The 17,447-nt window shown below is 39.6% G+C and overlaps 1 protein-coding gene across 1 annotated transcript in view; it reads left to right on the top strand.

The window, feature by feature from the left end:
* Positions 1-1,120: 1,120 nt before the first annotated feature.
* Positions 1,121-17,447, top strand: part of LOC126702279 (DENN domain and WD repeat-containing protein SCD1-like) — a 60,009-nt gene continuing 43,682 nt past the window's right edge. The window contains exons 1-5 of the mRNA XM_050400949.1: positions 1,121-1,536; positions 1,659-1,752; positions 7,612-7,813; positions 8,410-8,551; positions 8,678-8,778. Of these exons, the coding sequence (XP_050256906.1) occupies positions 1,363-1,536; positions 1,659-1,752; positions 7,612-7,813; positions 8,410-8,551; positions 8,678-8,778 (713 nt within the window). The 5' untranslated portion in view covers positions 1,121-1,362. The remainder of the gene's footprint in view (positions 1,537-1,658; positions 1,753-7,611; positions 7,814-8,409; positions 8,552-8,677; positions 8,779-17,447) is intronic.

Here is a 17,447-nt window from a genome sequence, read left to right on the forward strand (position 1 = left end):
CCAAATCCCTTCAATTAATTTCTAGGTTTAATGGATTCGTGGGTTCGAATTTCTTGAGTTTAATGGATTTGTGGGTTTGAATTTCCTAGGTTGAATGGATTGGTGGATTCAAATTTTCTTGGGTTAATGGATTTGTCAGATCGAATTTTCTGGGTTGGTTTTAATTTCCTTATGGTTGGTGGGTTCAAATTTTTTGGGTTTAATGGATTTGTGGGTGTAATGGATTTCTAGGTTGGTTTAACTTTTCCTCCTTTGAGTTTTTAGGATTTAGCATATTTGTTCTATCTGTGGCTTCAAAAGAAGGAGACTGAGTTTTTAGGATCTGGCATATTTGTTCTATCTGTGGCTTCAAAAGAAGAAGGAGAATCTTCTGTGCATTGTGCAATTTTCTCCATTCCTTAGACTCACTCATGTTACTTTTTGGTAATTCTAAAATACATAAGCCAGACAAGGTGAGGTAAGAGCATGATTTGCATGATTCACAATAGCAGTTGACCCACAGACAGATTGATATATGCTCACCTTCCTTGTCCCTTGCAGTGTCTAAATTATGACATTACTTTGAGCAAATAACTTGGGTTCCTTTTTGTTTTGCCTTGCTAACTGGGTTTGTAACCTAAACTGATTTATTTTTTCTCTTTTTTCTTTTTTAACGGCAAGATTTAATGTATATTGTTGAACAAGATTCAGGTCACGATATGGGATTTGGATTTGAAGGTTTGATTTCAAAGATAGTGTGACAAAAGTTGTTCTTCAATACTTTGCTTTTAATTCTTGTTTTTATTGTGGCTTATATAGAGAAAGCATTTTTCTAACGGCAAAGAGTGAGGTGGGTTACGATTGTCTAACGGAAGCCACCACAGATAAGCCAAGTGATACTTTTTAAATCACGAGTAAGTTTAGTTAAAACCTGTTGAACCACATGTTGGCTTATTGCAATTACCCCTTTTCAAAATTTACTTTAATAAAATATTTTCCTAAAATAAAAGCTCTATAAAAAAAAAACCATTAGTTTCAGCCCAACCCATTTTTGACTCTGATGACCCGTTGGCCAGGTCTCATGAGTCTAGCCCATCTTTATTTTTTAAGGAAAAGAGAAGGTACACAGTACACACTGCCGATTTCATTTTTGTTTCTTTTCCTTTTTTCACCAAAGCTCAGTCAAGAGTTTTATAATGATAATAAATCATTAACTTCCTTTATCAATCATTTTCCACTTCCTCTTTTCCCAGCGAAAATTCTTTTTCCTACCAATTCAAACTTCAAACCCATCACCTGGGTCTTCACAACCAAATGCGAACCAATCCATTGAATTCAGATTCACACAAATCCTAGATCTCGCATTGCACAACAACAACAACAATGGCTCAGGTCTTTGAGTACTTTGTGGTCTGTGGAATCGGTCCAGAGATTCGAACCCTAGACAATATCAAAGGGTTCCAAGGAACAGAAGTGATGTACCTTCCTTCTTTGCTGGATCAGTACCCTCCGCCCAACCACACTCTCTACCCTCCTCCGCCGCCTCAGCTCCCCATCGTAAGTGTTACTTTTACTGCCGCAGTTTTCTGATTTTGCTTTTCGTGTTTTGAGTTCAATTTTTTGTGCTTTTTCAATGCCGAGAAATTTGAGTTGTTTTGGGAAAATGTGCTTTCTGGCAGGTCGTTCTACCGGCTGGTGTGGAGTTTTACTCATCGGGCTTTGATGCCAATGATCCTTCAACTTTTCCAAAAACCTATCCGATCGTTTTAACCGGTGCGTTTAAACTAAGCACAAATCTTATTCATTTATTTATATGAATTTTAGATTCTAGAATGTGTAATTTATGCTTGGCGTGCATTTTATTTTGGAATTGTAAGATCCCATATTTGTAATTAGCATAGCTAAGAAATCAGGACAATGTGATCCTATTAGTCAAGAGTCGTGTAGTTCAACTGGTAGCTCCTGGCGTTTCTAAATGGAGATGTTCAGGGTTCGAATCCGCCCTTCCCCATTGTTGTTGTAACTATTTAAAAAAGAAAAGAAAAGAAGACAATGTAATCCGATTAGCTGTGTGCATGAGTTCCATGGTTTGCTTTGCTTTAGTCATATTACTTAGCGGATTATGGGCTATAATGCTTGTTCTCTCTCTTTTGTTTTATTTTTGGTTAGTTACACGCATCCTGTGGATTTTGAACTTGTCACCTCACCTTCCACTGATAATTGTAGAAGGAGGAAGTGCAATTTAAGCTAGAGATATCAAGCCTATTCATTTGTGTCTTTCCTCACATTTACTTCACATCCATTACTAAAGTTTCCCAATTCGCTGTCTTTCTTCACCATCATTTGTCATCTGCCATTTTTGCTAGTGAGAAGTGCTCGTTCCAACACTTCTTTTGGCCTATGTATGTTTGAGTTGGGATCCAAAGTTGTAATGGCTTTAAACTTCTTTGAGTTGAAAGGTTATTACTCTCCCTAGACAAATTTTCCTTGTTTCCCATGAGTGTTGTTTAATCTTGTTAGACTTATTTTTCTTTCAGCCATAAATAACATAGAGCTCCAGCAATTATAGTTGCTGGAGCCCAGGCCCTAGAGTTAAATATTAGGAGCAACTCTCTATAGTTGTGCAAATGGTTATATTTGTAATTTTTTTGAAGTATAACATTGTTTCTAGTAACTATGTCTGTCCTGCTTGACAACTTAGACCATTAGAAACTCAAGTAACTTCCCACCCAATGCAAGTTGGCCTTGCCATTGACTTTATAAGCATTATTTTCTAGCCATCTGGTAGTGCAAGTTTGTATATCCCTCATACACTATCCTAAGCTTAGAATTCGATTGTTGATGTAGGACTTGTGTAGATGGCCTTTTGTTTGTTGCTATATTTGTGCATGTCTTGCATATAATCTAGTTATGCCACAATTTTTTTTTCCCCTCTCAAGAAGGATGATAAACGACGAGTGGGCTTTCGATGTGGTGGGTATGATTTGCGATGTGGAAGATAGTGATGGATTTGTACCGGCCTGATTTTTATTTTCCGGCCAAAAACCCTTCTTTTTTTCCCCCTCTCATATCCGGCTGTACTCAGACCTTGTCCTAGCTGTAACCTTAATAAAAAACTATTTATTCTTGCTTGGGTAAGCATCGGAGATAGTTGTACTCATATCTGACCCGTACCTCTGTCTAACACAGGTACTTTGCCATTTTTGGCGCATATGTGCATCTTAGATTTTCATTGCCCCAAATCACATAAGGATAAGACGAATATGTAGCAAATCTCAACAAATGCCTTGCAAAACAACCCAGTGTCATCTTCAACTAACATTCACTCCCACCCTTCATGGTCCGCACTAGTATGACACTAATTGCTTCCATGACTAAGATAAAGAGTATTGGAGATTAGAGATGATGGACCTCCTTGTGTCAACACCCTTGAGTTGCCCAATAGAGAACTGTTAACCAATACTGAAAAATGCACAATAGACACATAGAAGGCTATTGACTTCCTTCACCTCTCCCCAAAATCATAATGATCAAACATATACAATATTTACATGATCATATGCCTTCTCAATATCCAGTTTACCTGATTTGTGGTGTGGGGGGCTTCCTTGAAAGGATAACTTCTAGAACGTTAGGCATTGTTTGTAATAGGGATGCTTTAGTGGTTGAGCTTTTATCTTTCTCAGGGGATAGTTACCATTAGAATGTCTATTTTGATTGACTAGTACAAGATTGGGAGTTGGAATTGATTGCCTCCTTTTTGGATCTAGTTTATTTTGATATAGTGAGGAGGAATAGAGAGGATCAACTATGCTGGAAATCCTTTTCTAGGGAGGCATTTGATGTTAGATCCTTTTATAAGGTTTTACATTCCACATCCCAACTTCCTTTTCCATTGAAGATTGTATGGAAGGTGAAAGTGCCAACAAATATTAGTTTCTTCCTTTGGACTACGGCTTTGGGGAGAATTTTAACCATTGATAATTTGTGGAGGTGCGAAGTTGTGATTGATTGGTGTTGCATTTGTAAGAGGGATGAGGATACTATTATTTACTTATACATTGCCCTATCGCTAGAGAGCTATGGAATATGGTGTTTTCATTATTTAAGGTTCATTGGGTTATGTCGAGTGATGTTGTGGAGCTTCTTACTAGCTGGTTGAGCAAGTTTAACAAGTGTAAATCTATGGTTTTTGGAGCATGATCCCCCATTACTTAATGTGAGGCATTAGGCAAGAAAGGAACACTCTTACTTTTGAAGGAAGTGAGGTTGATTCATGACTTGAAGCATTCTTTCTTCTGGACTTTGTTTGAGTGGACAATGCTTTGGGTGTCTTTACTTTTAATTATTTGGTTGATTTGCATGATAGTTGTATGTTGTGAAATTTTAAAGCACTCACAAGTGCATGAACTGTATTGAATTATAGTTTTCAAGAATGAGGTTGAACTCACAGGGACTTATATGAACGTAGGAAAATTAATTAAATCACAATTAGATCAATCCTAATCTAGTTCAATAAAAATTGATTACTTTGAATTTAAATAAAACTTAGCCAAGATATAATATAAAGTAGTAAAAAGATGTAAACATCAAGAAGAACGATTTAAGGTTTTGGAATCCACTTGTTAATTCATTCCAGCAAATATTTATGATCATTAATTTTTCTCAACTATTGTATGATAATCTAGAAATCAATCTTGCTATCATGGAAAATATTCTCATTAAAATCTGTATTTAAAAATCTAAAGCATGTTATTCTTTGCTTTCTAGGTATAAAATCAAATCATCAATTGTATCTGTAGTCAAACAAATCACAAAAGGTATCCAATTTTAAAATCAATCATAAACCAAACATTCAATTAATTAAGATAAACACTAAATTATGAGAAAAACATGATTGAACTCATATCTAGAATCCAGTCTTAGTTAATTGAGATGAAGCAAGAACAATTTAAATCATTAAAGCACAAATGCCATGGGAGAAATTAAATCTCATAAATAATACTGATAATCCTTAATAAGGTTTCATCCTCAACCTTATATATAAATTTAGCTACTCATGGTTATTGAAATAAAACACAAAAATAAAATAATAATCATTAAACTAGACAAATAAAATAGAGAAAGAAATACTCACTATGCTGTCATGGAGGAAAGCTATAGAGAAGCCACATGTAGCACTGTTACACGCTCATCCCCCTCTGTCTCTAGCCTCTATTTTTTTCCATTCTATTTCATAAACTGACCTAAGGCTTATAAAAGAGAAGCAAAGAGAAGCCGCCTGACAGTATGCCATAATCCTAATACAAAGTTGGATAAGGAATTTATATTTCCAAGCCATGTCTAGCACAAGCCCTTTTATTTCTTTGCTTTGCTCTTTTATGTTCACACAACACGCTGACTAAGGAATTTCACAAGAACAAAGCCCAAATGGCCCAAATTCTCCACAGTTCCCTTCTTTGTTTTATTCTTCTTTTTAGCCTAGGCTGTAGCATTCAACTTCATTGTAAATTGTTCTAGCATAGCCATGTGAATAACTTCTTTCTTTTCTTTGTATTCCACTTCTCACAACAAATGATCTCTTGATTGATTAGGCTTTATTCACAATTTGTAGGTCTTCAAGTCTGAGTTGGGTTCAGCCCACTTGAACTAGAGTCCATCATTCTGCCTCAAATAAAGTCCATTAGCATGTAAAACCTTTATCACCTATAAAATAAAGATTATTATAATCAGTTACAAAATAGTATAAAAGTAAGGCTAAATATGCAAATATGAGAGTACTTTATTTAATATATTTCATGCATATCATTGTACTTTCCATTCTCATAGTTTCGATGTATTGCTGGTTGTGCTATGGTTCCTTGTATGATTTTCTTTTTCAGTGAAGCATTATTACTTATAAAACAATATCTAGTTTGACAACCACTCCAGGTATTTTTGTCTCTCAATCTATTGTCAAGATGAGAATTCCCCCCCCCCCCCCCCACTTTGGTGTGTAAGTTACAAAAATCTTGAGCCCTGACCTCACTTTCCACCCTGTTCTCACAAGGATAGGCTAATTAAACTAGAGTTCATTAATGTTATTTCTGGAATCAAATATATTATGGATGTCGCTGTTATCTATAGTCTTTCCTTTCCCCTTAAATAATAGAGAGCAATAAACTAAAACCACTTGAATCATGAGGCATGGTACAGTTCTTAAAAATTGAAGAAATAGTGGATTAGGAGCAACGAATTTAGAAGAAGCAAGTTATCTTCGTGAAAGGAGGAGATATTCATGACTAATCTTCCATCTCCTTGAACAATCCTTTCTTTAATTCCATTATACTTATGAAGCACGGGTGCATTTCGGGACTCGGGTGCGGGTGCGGGACTCGGCAATTTTTGAAAAAATAGGGTGCGGGTGCGGCGGGACTCGGCGATTAAAAAATTATTAAAAATATTTTTATTTATATTTTCTATATATTTTTACTATTAAAATATTCTTAAAAAACACATTAATATACTTGATTCACAAAACAAAGAAAGAATAAGGCAAGAAACGCATCTGAGGCCAGAATTTCGGCCTCTCCGGCGATTTTCACGGCCGATTTCGGCCTGTTTCGGCCGATTCCGGCATGTTTCGGCCGATTCCGGCCTGTTTACGGACCGATTCAGCCTGATTTCGGCCGCGTCGGTGCCGATTTTGCCCGCGTCGGCCCGAGTAGGATCCGCCACGTGGCGCGACGCGGCACGACGCAGGACGGACGCGCGGTCTGCGGCGTCCCTCCCGCGACGCTGTGTCCCGCCGCGTCGGACGCGGGTGCGCCGGCCTGGGAGCTGCGTCCGTGCATCCTTGCATTATACAGAACTCTATACACATTAGTCTTGTGATGGTTTTCTTATTAACCTTGCCAGCTAAGGCCAATCTAATGAACTTCCTATTCCTTTAGGGTCCATATGGTTGGAGTGAAAACAGGAGGGATGGAAAATGGGAGAGAGAATTGTTTTCTCCCTGGGGCCCACATTTTGTGAAGAGGGAGTTTTCTCCCCAAATTGGGGAGAAAATCAGGGGAGAAAGTGGGCTTAAGATGGGAAATTACCCATCTGCCCCTCCTCCCTACACATTGGTTTCCTTTTTCTTTTCTTATTTTGTAATAGGGACATGTGAGTAAATTTATACAAACACCGTTGTCTATTTTCTCATTTTTCTTCTCAACCAACAAAAGACTTTCCAAACCCAACCAAACACACGAGGGAAAACTAAAATCTTTTATGTTCCCCCACTTTTTCATCCCCCAAACCAAACAGGCCCTTAGGTAAAAAATATTATTTCCTTGTTAATGTGGTTTTATGTCATCTAATTTGGGTCTTGTACTTCGTCTCCAAATTCTAAGCCTATTTCAGGGATGAAGCATGAAATGTTTAAAAGCTGATTTTAAATGGTGACTACTGTTTTGCGTTAACATGGTTTAGTATAGGTTTTTTTTTTTTTTTTTAAATTTTATTTATATTTATCCATTTGAGTTAAATTTATTGTATTTGTTCATTAAACTGTGAATATTTTGTGTAAATTCTATTTTATTATTGTATGTTATTAAGACTTATCATGAAATTGTTATTTATATTTTTATTTGTCTAAACTTGCTGCAGAGGGAGATGGATCAAAAATTTATGTTAGTTGCATTGCTTTTCGAGATCCAGTAAATGAAGATATTGCTGAAGCTTACCATATACAAGCAAATTCTTTTGCTGACAAATGTATTTGTCTTGTTTCACGCTCGCCCAGTTTCCGTGTCCTTAGAAGTGCACTTGAGGAACTATTTACACTTTGCTTTTCCCCAAATGGAAGTAGGTATGTGTCCTTCAGTGCTAAAATCTTGACTGTGTTTTACAGTTGGCATTTAAGTGGGATCTAGATGTTTTATCTACAACTTTGTTTCTCTCTAGATGATATATGTACATAGAAGGGTTGGGTTTAAGTTATATGTGGTTTAGCTCTTTATGATGGGGGACCATGGTGGTAACCATTAAAGACCTATAAAAAGCATTCCAAAGTCAATTCTAACACCCAAGTGTTAATTTGGCACGTGACACTTATACCTTGAGGTTTGTGGATGAATGACAATTCCTTTTAAGGTTTGGCATAATCAACTGATTCACCATTACACTTGCAGATATAACACTAATCCATGGTACATACCTTTTTTTTCTTTTCTTTTTCCTCTAAATTGTTAATCGTCAACTTTTCCCTAAGACAGCAGTCCATACAAAGAAAGCCATTGGAGAAGGGAACTTAATCACACGCACACGCACACACACACACACACACACACACACACACATGTATATATTATGAATTTAAGTTAGAAAATTTGGCAATTGTAAAATGAAACTCTATGGTATTCTTTTCCAGTGTATTTAATGCTCTTAGCTTTGCAATAATTTCAGCAAGCCATTGTGGGATGTAATAGCACATATGGTGTCCAATGTACCTTTGCCTACCCCTGGAAGGGATCGAGTTTTGTTTGCGATAGATAACTGTCTGCTTTCTGTGGAGGCTCCACCCAAGGATGGTCTCCCTCATGCTGATGTATGATCCTCTAGTTCTTTCTGGTTCTTTAGCTATTTGGGGCTTCCTTTTGCTGATAGTGTGATTCAGCAGTTGTTGAAAAATAACCTTTTTATTTGTTAATCATCCTTTATTTCATGGATGCAGATATCATTTCAGCCACTGGTACAGTGCTTGGATGTTGACAACTTAATTAAACTTTTTACAGCAGTGTTGCTTGAAAGGAGAATTTTGCTACGATCAAACAAGTACCACTCTTTACTTAAGACTTTTGACTTGTTTCTAGTAAAAGCTAAGTTGTAATTATTCTTATTTTTTATCCAATGTTGCTTTAGTTGATGGCAATAAGCTGTTGCCTCTGCTGTCATACAGTTTTGTTCAGGTCACAAGTGATTTATGGATGATACCTGTGATTAATATGAAACTAATATTCTGCAGTAGTTTATTTTTATTTTTATTTTTATTTTATTATTTAATATTTTTTAAATTTGGGCGGGGTTTGGAAAAATGTAGAACATTATGGGCTGATTACATTGGTCCTGTATTTAAAATATTTTTTATTGGTAAGTTGCGCATGCACTTGATTGGTTTTGATGAAATTACCCTCCATATTGCCTCTTGCAATGGGTGAAGAAGTGCCATTGGAGTTAGAACTCGTAGGCCTGTATTTGCAATTTTTATCTTTCTTTTCAATTTTAGGAAATGGTACATGCATACAAGTACAATCTAGTTTTCCATTTTGGCATGTATTGATAAGATTGACTAAATGCATTTAGATCATCAGCTTTTCCTTGAGATCTTGTAAAAATAGTGTGAATTGCCACATGCGTTTAGTTATCCATTATGAATGCATTCATTTGAAGAGCAAGGGATTTGCCTGTTAGGTTATATTGCCTGTCTGTGCTTGAAGATAGCAATATGTAGTGGCAATACAACTTATCAATTACAAACGATAAAGAGTATTTATAATACAATTTTGGTGTACGCCATATTTTGTTGAATATTGTCTTGTGTCCATGTTTGTTTAACATAGTTAATCAATATATGCAAGCGAATGATGGTTTTACCAATCAATATTTTCATTCATGTGGTACATTTGGTGGGAGTGAAATGCTAGAAGCTTCAAGGGATGTGAACTCTCGATCTTAAGTTGTTTTTCTTTAAATCGTTGTTAGATTGGTAGCTAGTTTTGGGTCATTTTCCTTTACTTATCTCTTAGATATTATGGATCATTGTACCTTGAAAGCTTGATTGTGTGCCGTTAGTAAACTTCTTGTATACTTGGGTTCTTTTTTTTTGATAGGTAATAAAGATTATATTCAAAAACACTACCATATGCAAAAAAAACATAAGGCAAAGAGAAAAATACATAGGGAAAAGAAAGAGTGAAAAGAAAAAGAAAAGAAAAGATACTAAATACAAAGGAGGGAGCTAAGGAACATAGGGAGAGAATCACTAGAGGTGAGTCCCCACGCCCTAGACCAATCAAACAAAGTGCCACTGAAAGAGGCCAATAGCTGGTCATCCGAGCTATCCATGTCCTCAAATATCCTCCTATTTCGCTCCCTCCAAAGACACCACATCAAGCATAAAGGAGCTAAATTCCAAATGCTAGACAAATGCTTTCCAAGCCAATTCCACCAACCAAAAAGAGTATCCGCAATTGATCTTGGCAAGACCCAAGAGAACCCAAAGGATCTAAAAACCAAAGTACACAACCGATAAGCCTTTTCACAATGTAGTCACAAATGATCCACCGTCTCCCCATTGCTACGGCACATGATATACCAGTCGACAAAATCCAACCTTCTACCCCTCAAATTATCACCTGTAAAGATCCTATCCCATACAGCAGTCCACACAAAGAAGGAAACACGCCGAGGAACCTTAACCTTCCAAACACCTTTCCAAGGAAAAATAATGGGCAAGGGGCTTCTTAACTTATTGTAGAACGATCGAATATCAAAGACCCCATTCTTTGTCAACTTCCATCGAATGCGATCTCCGTTCTTAGTGGGAGGAAGATTTGAGGCCAAGGTACGGAGAAAATCATCCACACCACCCATTTCCCAATCATTTGGTCTCTGAGAAAAATGAACATCCCAGCTTCTCCGCTCCTCTATCCCCAACTGTTCAAGAGAAGAGGCCAGAGAAGAGGTCACTGATGCCCCTTTATCGGAGACCATCCCATACACAATCGGAAAAATCAATTGAAGAGGAGAATCCCCACACCATAGATTTGTCCAAAGCTTCACTTTATCCCCCACCCCTACCTCAAAGCGAATATTTTTACTAAAATCCTCCCATCCCATGCGAATACTTCTCCACAAGCCACATCCATGAACCCCTCTACCTAGCTTGGAAGTCCATCCCCCCCCCCCCCCCCCCCTCCCCCCCTCCCAAAATTCTTCCCCAAAATTGAGAGCTATGACCCTTCTCCAAAGCCTTGTCTCCTCAATCCCAAACCTCCATAACCACTTCCCTAGTAAGGCTTTATTAAATATAGTTAATTTCCTTACTCCTAACCCACCATTTTCCAAAGGTGCACACACCTTATCCCATCCCACCAAGTGTAGCTTGTAATCCCCCCACAAGAAATCCCTTTGTAGCCTCTCAATTTTATTGGCCACATGCGTAGGGATGGCAAAAAGAGACAAGAAATAGGTGGGGAGACTAGATAATGTGCTTTTAAGCAATGTTAGTCTTCCGCCTTTTGACAAATACATCTTCTTCCAACCTGCCAACTTGCACTCAATTTTCTCCAAGATAGGATTCCAAACAGTAGGGGACTTGTGGGACACCCCCAATGGCATACCAAGATAGGTTATAGGCAAAGACCCAATCTGGCATCCCATAAACTCTGCCAGGACACGGACATTAGGAACCTCCCTAATGGGAACCATCTCACTCTTTAGCACATTAACCTTTAAACTTGTCACTGCCTGGAAACAAAGAAAAAGCATCCTAACGTGTAGAATTTGCTCCTCATCGGCATCACAAAACAAAATCGTATCATCTGCAAACAAAAGATGCGAGACACATACCCCTCCACTTCGTCTACCATCAACCCTAAAGCCTCAAAACAAACCAGCCTCTTCAGCTCTTTTAATCATCTTATTGAAAACCTCCATCATAACCAGAAATCTAGAAAGCACGGACGCAGCTGGGAGGGTGCCACACCTAAGTCCGATGCGGGATGCAGCGCTTGACACAGTTGACTGCGCGTCGGTGCCGTGTCTAAGTTTTTATTTTTTTATTTTTTTATTTTTTTTTTCTCGGATTCGCACCGACACTGCTCGATTCGCGCCGAATCGGCTTCGATTCATGCTGAACTGGGCTGATTCGGCCAAAATCAGGCCGTATCGGCCATATCGGGTCGTGCCGACCGGTGACCAATACGGCCGAAACAGGCCGAAATCGGCCTTGAAACTCGCCGGAGCAGTCGAAATTCTGACCTTAGATGTGTTTCTTGCCTTCTTCTTTCTTTGTTTTGTGAATCAAGGTATATTAATGTGTTTTTAAGAATATTTTAATAGTAAAAATATATAGAAAATATAAATAAAAATATTTTTAATAATTTTTTAATCGCGGAGTTCCGCACCCTACTTTTTTTTTTTTTTTTGATAGGTAATCAGAAATTTATTAATAAAGAGAAAAAAGAAAAGAAAAGAAAAGTACAAGTTGTTCATGATGATGAACAAGAGGAAAAAAACAAACAACACAGCAAAACAAGAAATTAGGAAACTAAGCTAAGAGAAGACATAAACTCAAAGAGAGAAGAACATTCAGTAAAACCCCAACATCGAGACCACTCCCAAAGACTACGTTGGCATAAAACTTTTAACTCGTCCAAAGTCTTCTCATTATCCTCAAAGGAACGACGATTTCGTTCCAACCACACAATCCACATTAAGCACCCTGGAACCAAATTCCAGATGTCTGAATTATGTTTCCCGAGCCACTGATGCCAACAAGATAACAAACCCGCCACTGATCTTGGCATAACCCAATGAATACCAAAGGCCTGAAGCATAAAAGTCCAAAGGGAATGAGTAATAGGGCAGTGAAGAAGAAGATGGTCTACTGACTCCCCATCACAACAACACATACAACACCAAGTAGCCAACGGACGACCCCTAAGCATTAGATTGTCCAAAGTGAGGATCCGACCATGAGTAGCTGTCCACAAAAAGAACGCTACTCGCCTAGGAATCTTTGGTTTCCAAACACCCTTCCAAGGAAACAAAGAATTCGAAGCACCCCGAATCGCATGGTAATAAGACCGGGTGTCAAAATTTCCATCACCCTTCAACCGCCAAGAAAGAGTATCACTCCTATCACCCCGAGGAATGCGAGATTGGATAAGCTGGAGAAGAGAATAAGAAGCAGCTAACTCCCAATCTTCAAAAGCTCTATAGAACCTTAAATCCCATACTCTAACAGTACCCCCATCTGGCATCCACAAAACCTCAGAGATACAAGCATCCTTGACCGCTGAACACATATAGAGATTAGGATAGAGATTTTTTAGAGTATTATCACCAATCCACCTATCATGCCAAAAGCGTATACGAGTGCCTTCACCCACTACGAAAGACAGATGCTTAGAGAAGCTATCCCACCCTTCATTAATGCTTCTCCATAGGCCACACCCATGAGTCCTCCTGCACACTTTAGAGCACCACCCCCCTTGGCCCTCACCATATTTTGTGGAGATAACTCGCCGCCAAAGATGGGTATCTTCATGCCCATATCTCCACAACCATTTCCCTAATAAAGCTTGATTAAAAGACACCACACTTCTAATCCCCAAACCACCCATCTTGACGGGTAAACACACCTTTTCCCAAGCCACCAAAGGATATTTGAAACTCCCCTCAGATGATCCCCAAAGAAAATTCCTTTGAATCCTTTCCAATCTAGCAGCCACAGCTTTAGGAATAGTAAAAAGAGATAAGAAGTATGTTGGGAGGCTTGAGAGGGTACTCTGAAGTAACATGAGCCTACCACCCTTAGATAAATAGAGACGCTTCCACCCAGATAGCTTCTTCTCCATTTTCTCCAAAATAGGATTCCATATCGAAGCTGTCTTAAAAGAAGTCCCCAACGGCATCCCCAAATATTTCATAGGCAAACTGCCCACTCTACATTGAAGAATATTAGCCAGAGCGTTTAGATTATTTACCTCCCCAATAGGGACAATCTCACTTTTCCCAACATTGACCTTCAAACCCGTAAAGGCCTGAAAACAAGACAACACCAACCTAATGGACAGAAGCTGTTCCCTAGAGGCATCACAAAATAAGATAGTGTCATCAGCAAATAGCAGATGGGAGATACGCAACCCAACAGAGTTCACAGGGCCCACCTGAAAACCCCGAATAAGATTACACTCCTCTGACTTCTTCAAAAGTCTACTCAAAACCTCCATAATCAAAAGAAACAGAAGCGGGGATAATGGATCCCCTTGTCTCAAACCACGAGAACTACCAAAAAAACCTTCAGGGGAACCGTTTACCAGAATAGAAAAACGGACAGAAGTAACACAAGCCTTAATCCATCCCCTCCATTTCACCCCAAAACCCATTCGGCCCAACAAATAAAACAAGGCCTCCCAGTTCACATGGTCATAAGCTTTTTCAATGTCAAGCTTGCAAACCACACCTGGAAATCTGCTCTTCAACCTACTATCCAGACATTCATTTGCAATAAGCACTGAATCCAGAATCTGCCTTCCGCCAACAAACGAATTTTGAGACTCTGAGATAAAATTATCCAAAACCACCCTCAACCTATTAGCCAACACCTTGGATAGCAGCTTGTACACACTACCCACCAAACTGATAGGGCAAAAGTCCTTAATGGAAACAGCATTACACTTTTTGGGAATTAGAGTGAGAAACGAAGCATTCAAAGACCGTTCAAACATAGAGTGCCGATGAAAATAGTCAAAGAAATCCATGACATCCTTTTCCACAACACTCCAACATTTGTGAAAAAAAGCCATGGTGAAACTATCAGGACCAGGGGCTTTATCGCCCTCCATCTCCCTTAACACCTGGATGACTTCCTCCTTCGAGAACTCCTTCTCCAAGGACAACCTCTCTTCCTCTTCAATGCATGCAAAGTCTAAACCATCCATAGTAGGGCGCCAAGCCTCAGTTTCCTTATACAACCCCTGGTAAAAGAGGACTAACTGAGAGCGCACATCAGTCTCATCCTCATAAAGATCACCATCCACCTCTTTCCTCTTAATTAGATTAGCATTTCTATGGGAATTTGCTAATCTATGAAAGAAACGAGTATTATTATCTCCCTCCTTCACATACAAAGCACGAGACTTTTGTCTCCAGGAAATTTCCTCAAGAGAGGCCAAATGATCTGTGTCCCCTTTAAGCTGAATGCGACGATTGTGATCCTCATTCGAAAGACCCACTGACTCCTCTCTAGCATCTAAACCCATAAGTTCAGAAAGCAAATTCTTCTTTCTAAAAGCCAAATAACCAAACACCTCCTTGTTCCACTTTTTTAAATCAGCTTTCAAAGCCTTCAACTTTTGTGCCAAAATAAAACTTGGAGAGCCTGTAAAACTATAACCAACCCACCATTGCTGCACTCTATCAACAAAACCCTCAGCTTGCAGCCACATGTTTTCAAATTTAAAGGCACTGCGACCTCGTCGAACAACACCAGCTTCCAACAAAAGCGGACAATGATTTGAGATAACACGCGGAAGCAGCCGTTGGGATATATTCTCAAAATGATCCTCCCAATCTAGAGAAACCAAAGCTCTGTCAATTCTTGACATAGAGAGAATACCAGAATCTCTAAACCAAGTGAAAGAAGCCCCCTCTAAAGGTAAATCTACTAAAGAATTACTTTCTATAAAGTCCGAGAAAGCAAACATAGCCGGGCTGAACGACTCACATCCAAGTCTTTCACTAGGGTACCTGATAATATTAAAATCCCCTACTAAACACCATGCCATGGGCCACCTAGCACGCACCCGTAATAACTCCTCCCATAAAAAAGACCGCTGACTATCCTCATTGGGGCCATAAACACCTGTACAAGCCCAAACAAAGTCATCCACTACCCCTCTCAATAAGACACTGACAGAAAACTGTCCAACAATAACATCCATCTTTTCAAAAACCCTCTTGTCCCAAATCAGCAAGACCCCTCTCGAAGTCTGGACAGCATCCAAAGCAGCCCAATCAATGAAAGGACTTCCCCATAAACTTCGAACAAAAGCAGTGTCAAAAGAAGCTACTTTCGTTTCTTGAAAACAAACAATATCACATTTCCACTCTTTAAGAAAATTCTTACAAACCTATCTCTTCCGGGGATTGTTGAGCCCCCTTACATTCCAAGAAAGTAGTCGTAAATTCATTAAAAATTACCAACAACCCCCACAACATTCGAAAGAGCTCTGCTCCTACTCCTACTCCTAGAAGAACCACCTTCATAATTAACATTAGAAATGAGCCCCTTAAGCTCCCTAAGACCTCGTGACCCTGAGTTTGTAGGTTGCTTAGTCCCCCTAACCTCAATCACCTTGAGACATTCCTGTTCAAGAAGGCGAAACAAAGCCAAACATTGAGCTTCATGTTTCACAATAGGAAAACCCACCATATTACAAAAATCTTTCATCAGCTGGGACACCCAACTTGAATTTGGTTCAGTTTTAGCCATCTGAGCCCCTCTTGTATCATCCTGAACCGACACCATCTCACCAAGAGTATTAGGATCCCATCGAGTCAAAGGATTACACTCCAAAAGACAAATATCTTTCCCCCCACTACCACCCCCACATTTCTCAGCTCCATTGTTGTCCCACGGCAGGAAAAGAAGCCCAGAATCATTATGACAAATACCAACAGAAGTTTCAGACCTTGGCTGTGTTACCACTTCGTGGTAGTCACTAATAGACTCGACCCGATCTGCCCCTTCCCCAAACTCAGTACCCAGCTCATTACACAGCTCAGACAAAGGGGAAAAGCGATTCTGTTTCACCCACCGATGCCGACGATGTGCCTGTGACCCATTTTGCAGAGCCGGCGGCACCATCGCCGTACTCACTGGAGAAGAAACCACCTTGCCGGCATCGGAATCCACCATATCAGCCACCGGTGCACCGGAATCCTCCATCGGCGTGCACCCATCAAGCTCCAGCTCAGAAACTGAAGCTGCCGTCGCACTAAACTCTTCATTGGGATTGGTTCTCTCCAAAATGGCAAACGGAGAAGCCACTTCAGCCTCCGGTGCACCGGAATCAACCATCGGCGTGCACCCATCCATCAACGGCTCATAACCTGAAGCCACCGTCACTCTAACAGCAACGTCGGGAGAAGCTCCCACCAACCTGCCCGCCGGTGAAGCCTCCGATGAACTATGGGTCACTTCGCCGTTGAGTGCAGAGGCATTAAGCACCAGTTCCGGCGCTGTGGCGCTCTCCGGCGACTTGAAGTTACCATTTCTAACACCATTCGAGCACTCACCTATAACCCACGTAGTCTGAGCACCAGATTTTACTTGTAAAGAAGTGGGCTTGACCAAACTGCCCTTCTTTAAAGAAGGAACTTGCACAACGGGCTGGGCTTCAACAAGCCCACCTTTTAGTTTAGTGACTATTGGCCCATCACCAACATCCTTGGGCTAGCTGATCTCCTTAGCACTCAGGAAAGTCACTATACGTCTACCTCCCACAGGTTTGCACACCCTCAAAGCCAATAAGGAAGGAGTCAACTTAAACTTACAAGCCCGCGTGGGTCTGCCAGATAAAGCTGAAACATTGCCATTTCTAGCTGAACCATTTTCAAAATAACCACCATGATTCACGTTCTGCCCCCATTTAGTTCCATTTTTTTCAAACTTCCTGAACTTCTGCTGATTACCAAAAACAAACATACTCTTC

The sequence above is a fragment of the Quercus robur genome, chromosome 10 (genome assembly GCF_932294415.1).
Source record: "Quercus robur chromosome 10, dhQueRobu3.1, whole genome shotgun sequence".
Lineage (NCBI taxonomy): Eukaryota > Viridiplantae > Streptophyta > Magnoliopsida > Fagales > Fagaceae > Quercus > Quercus robur.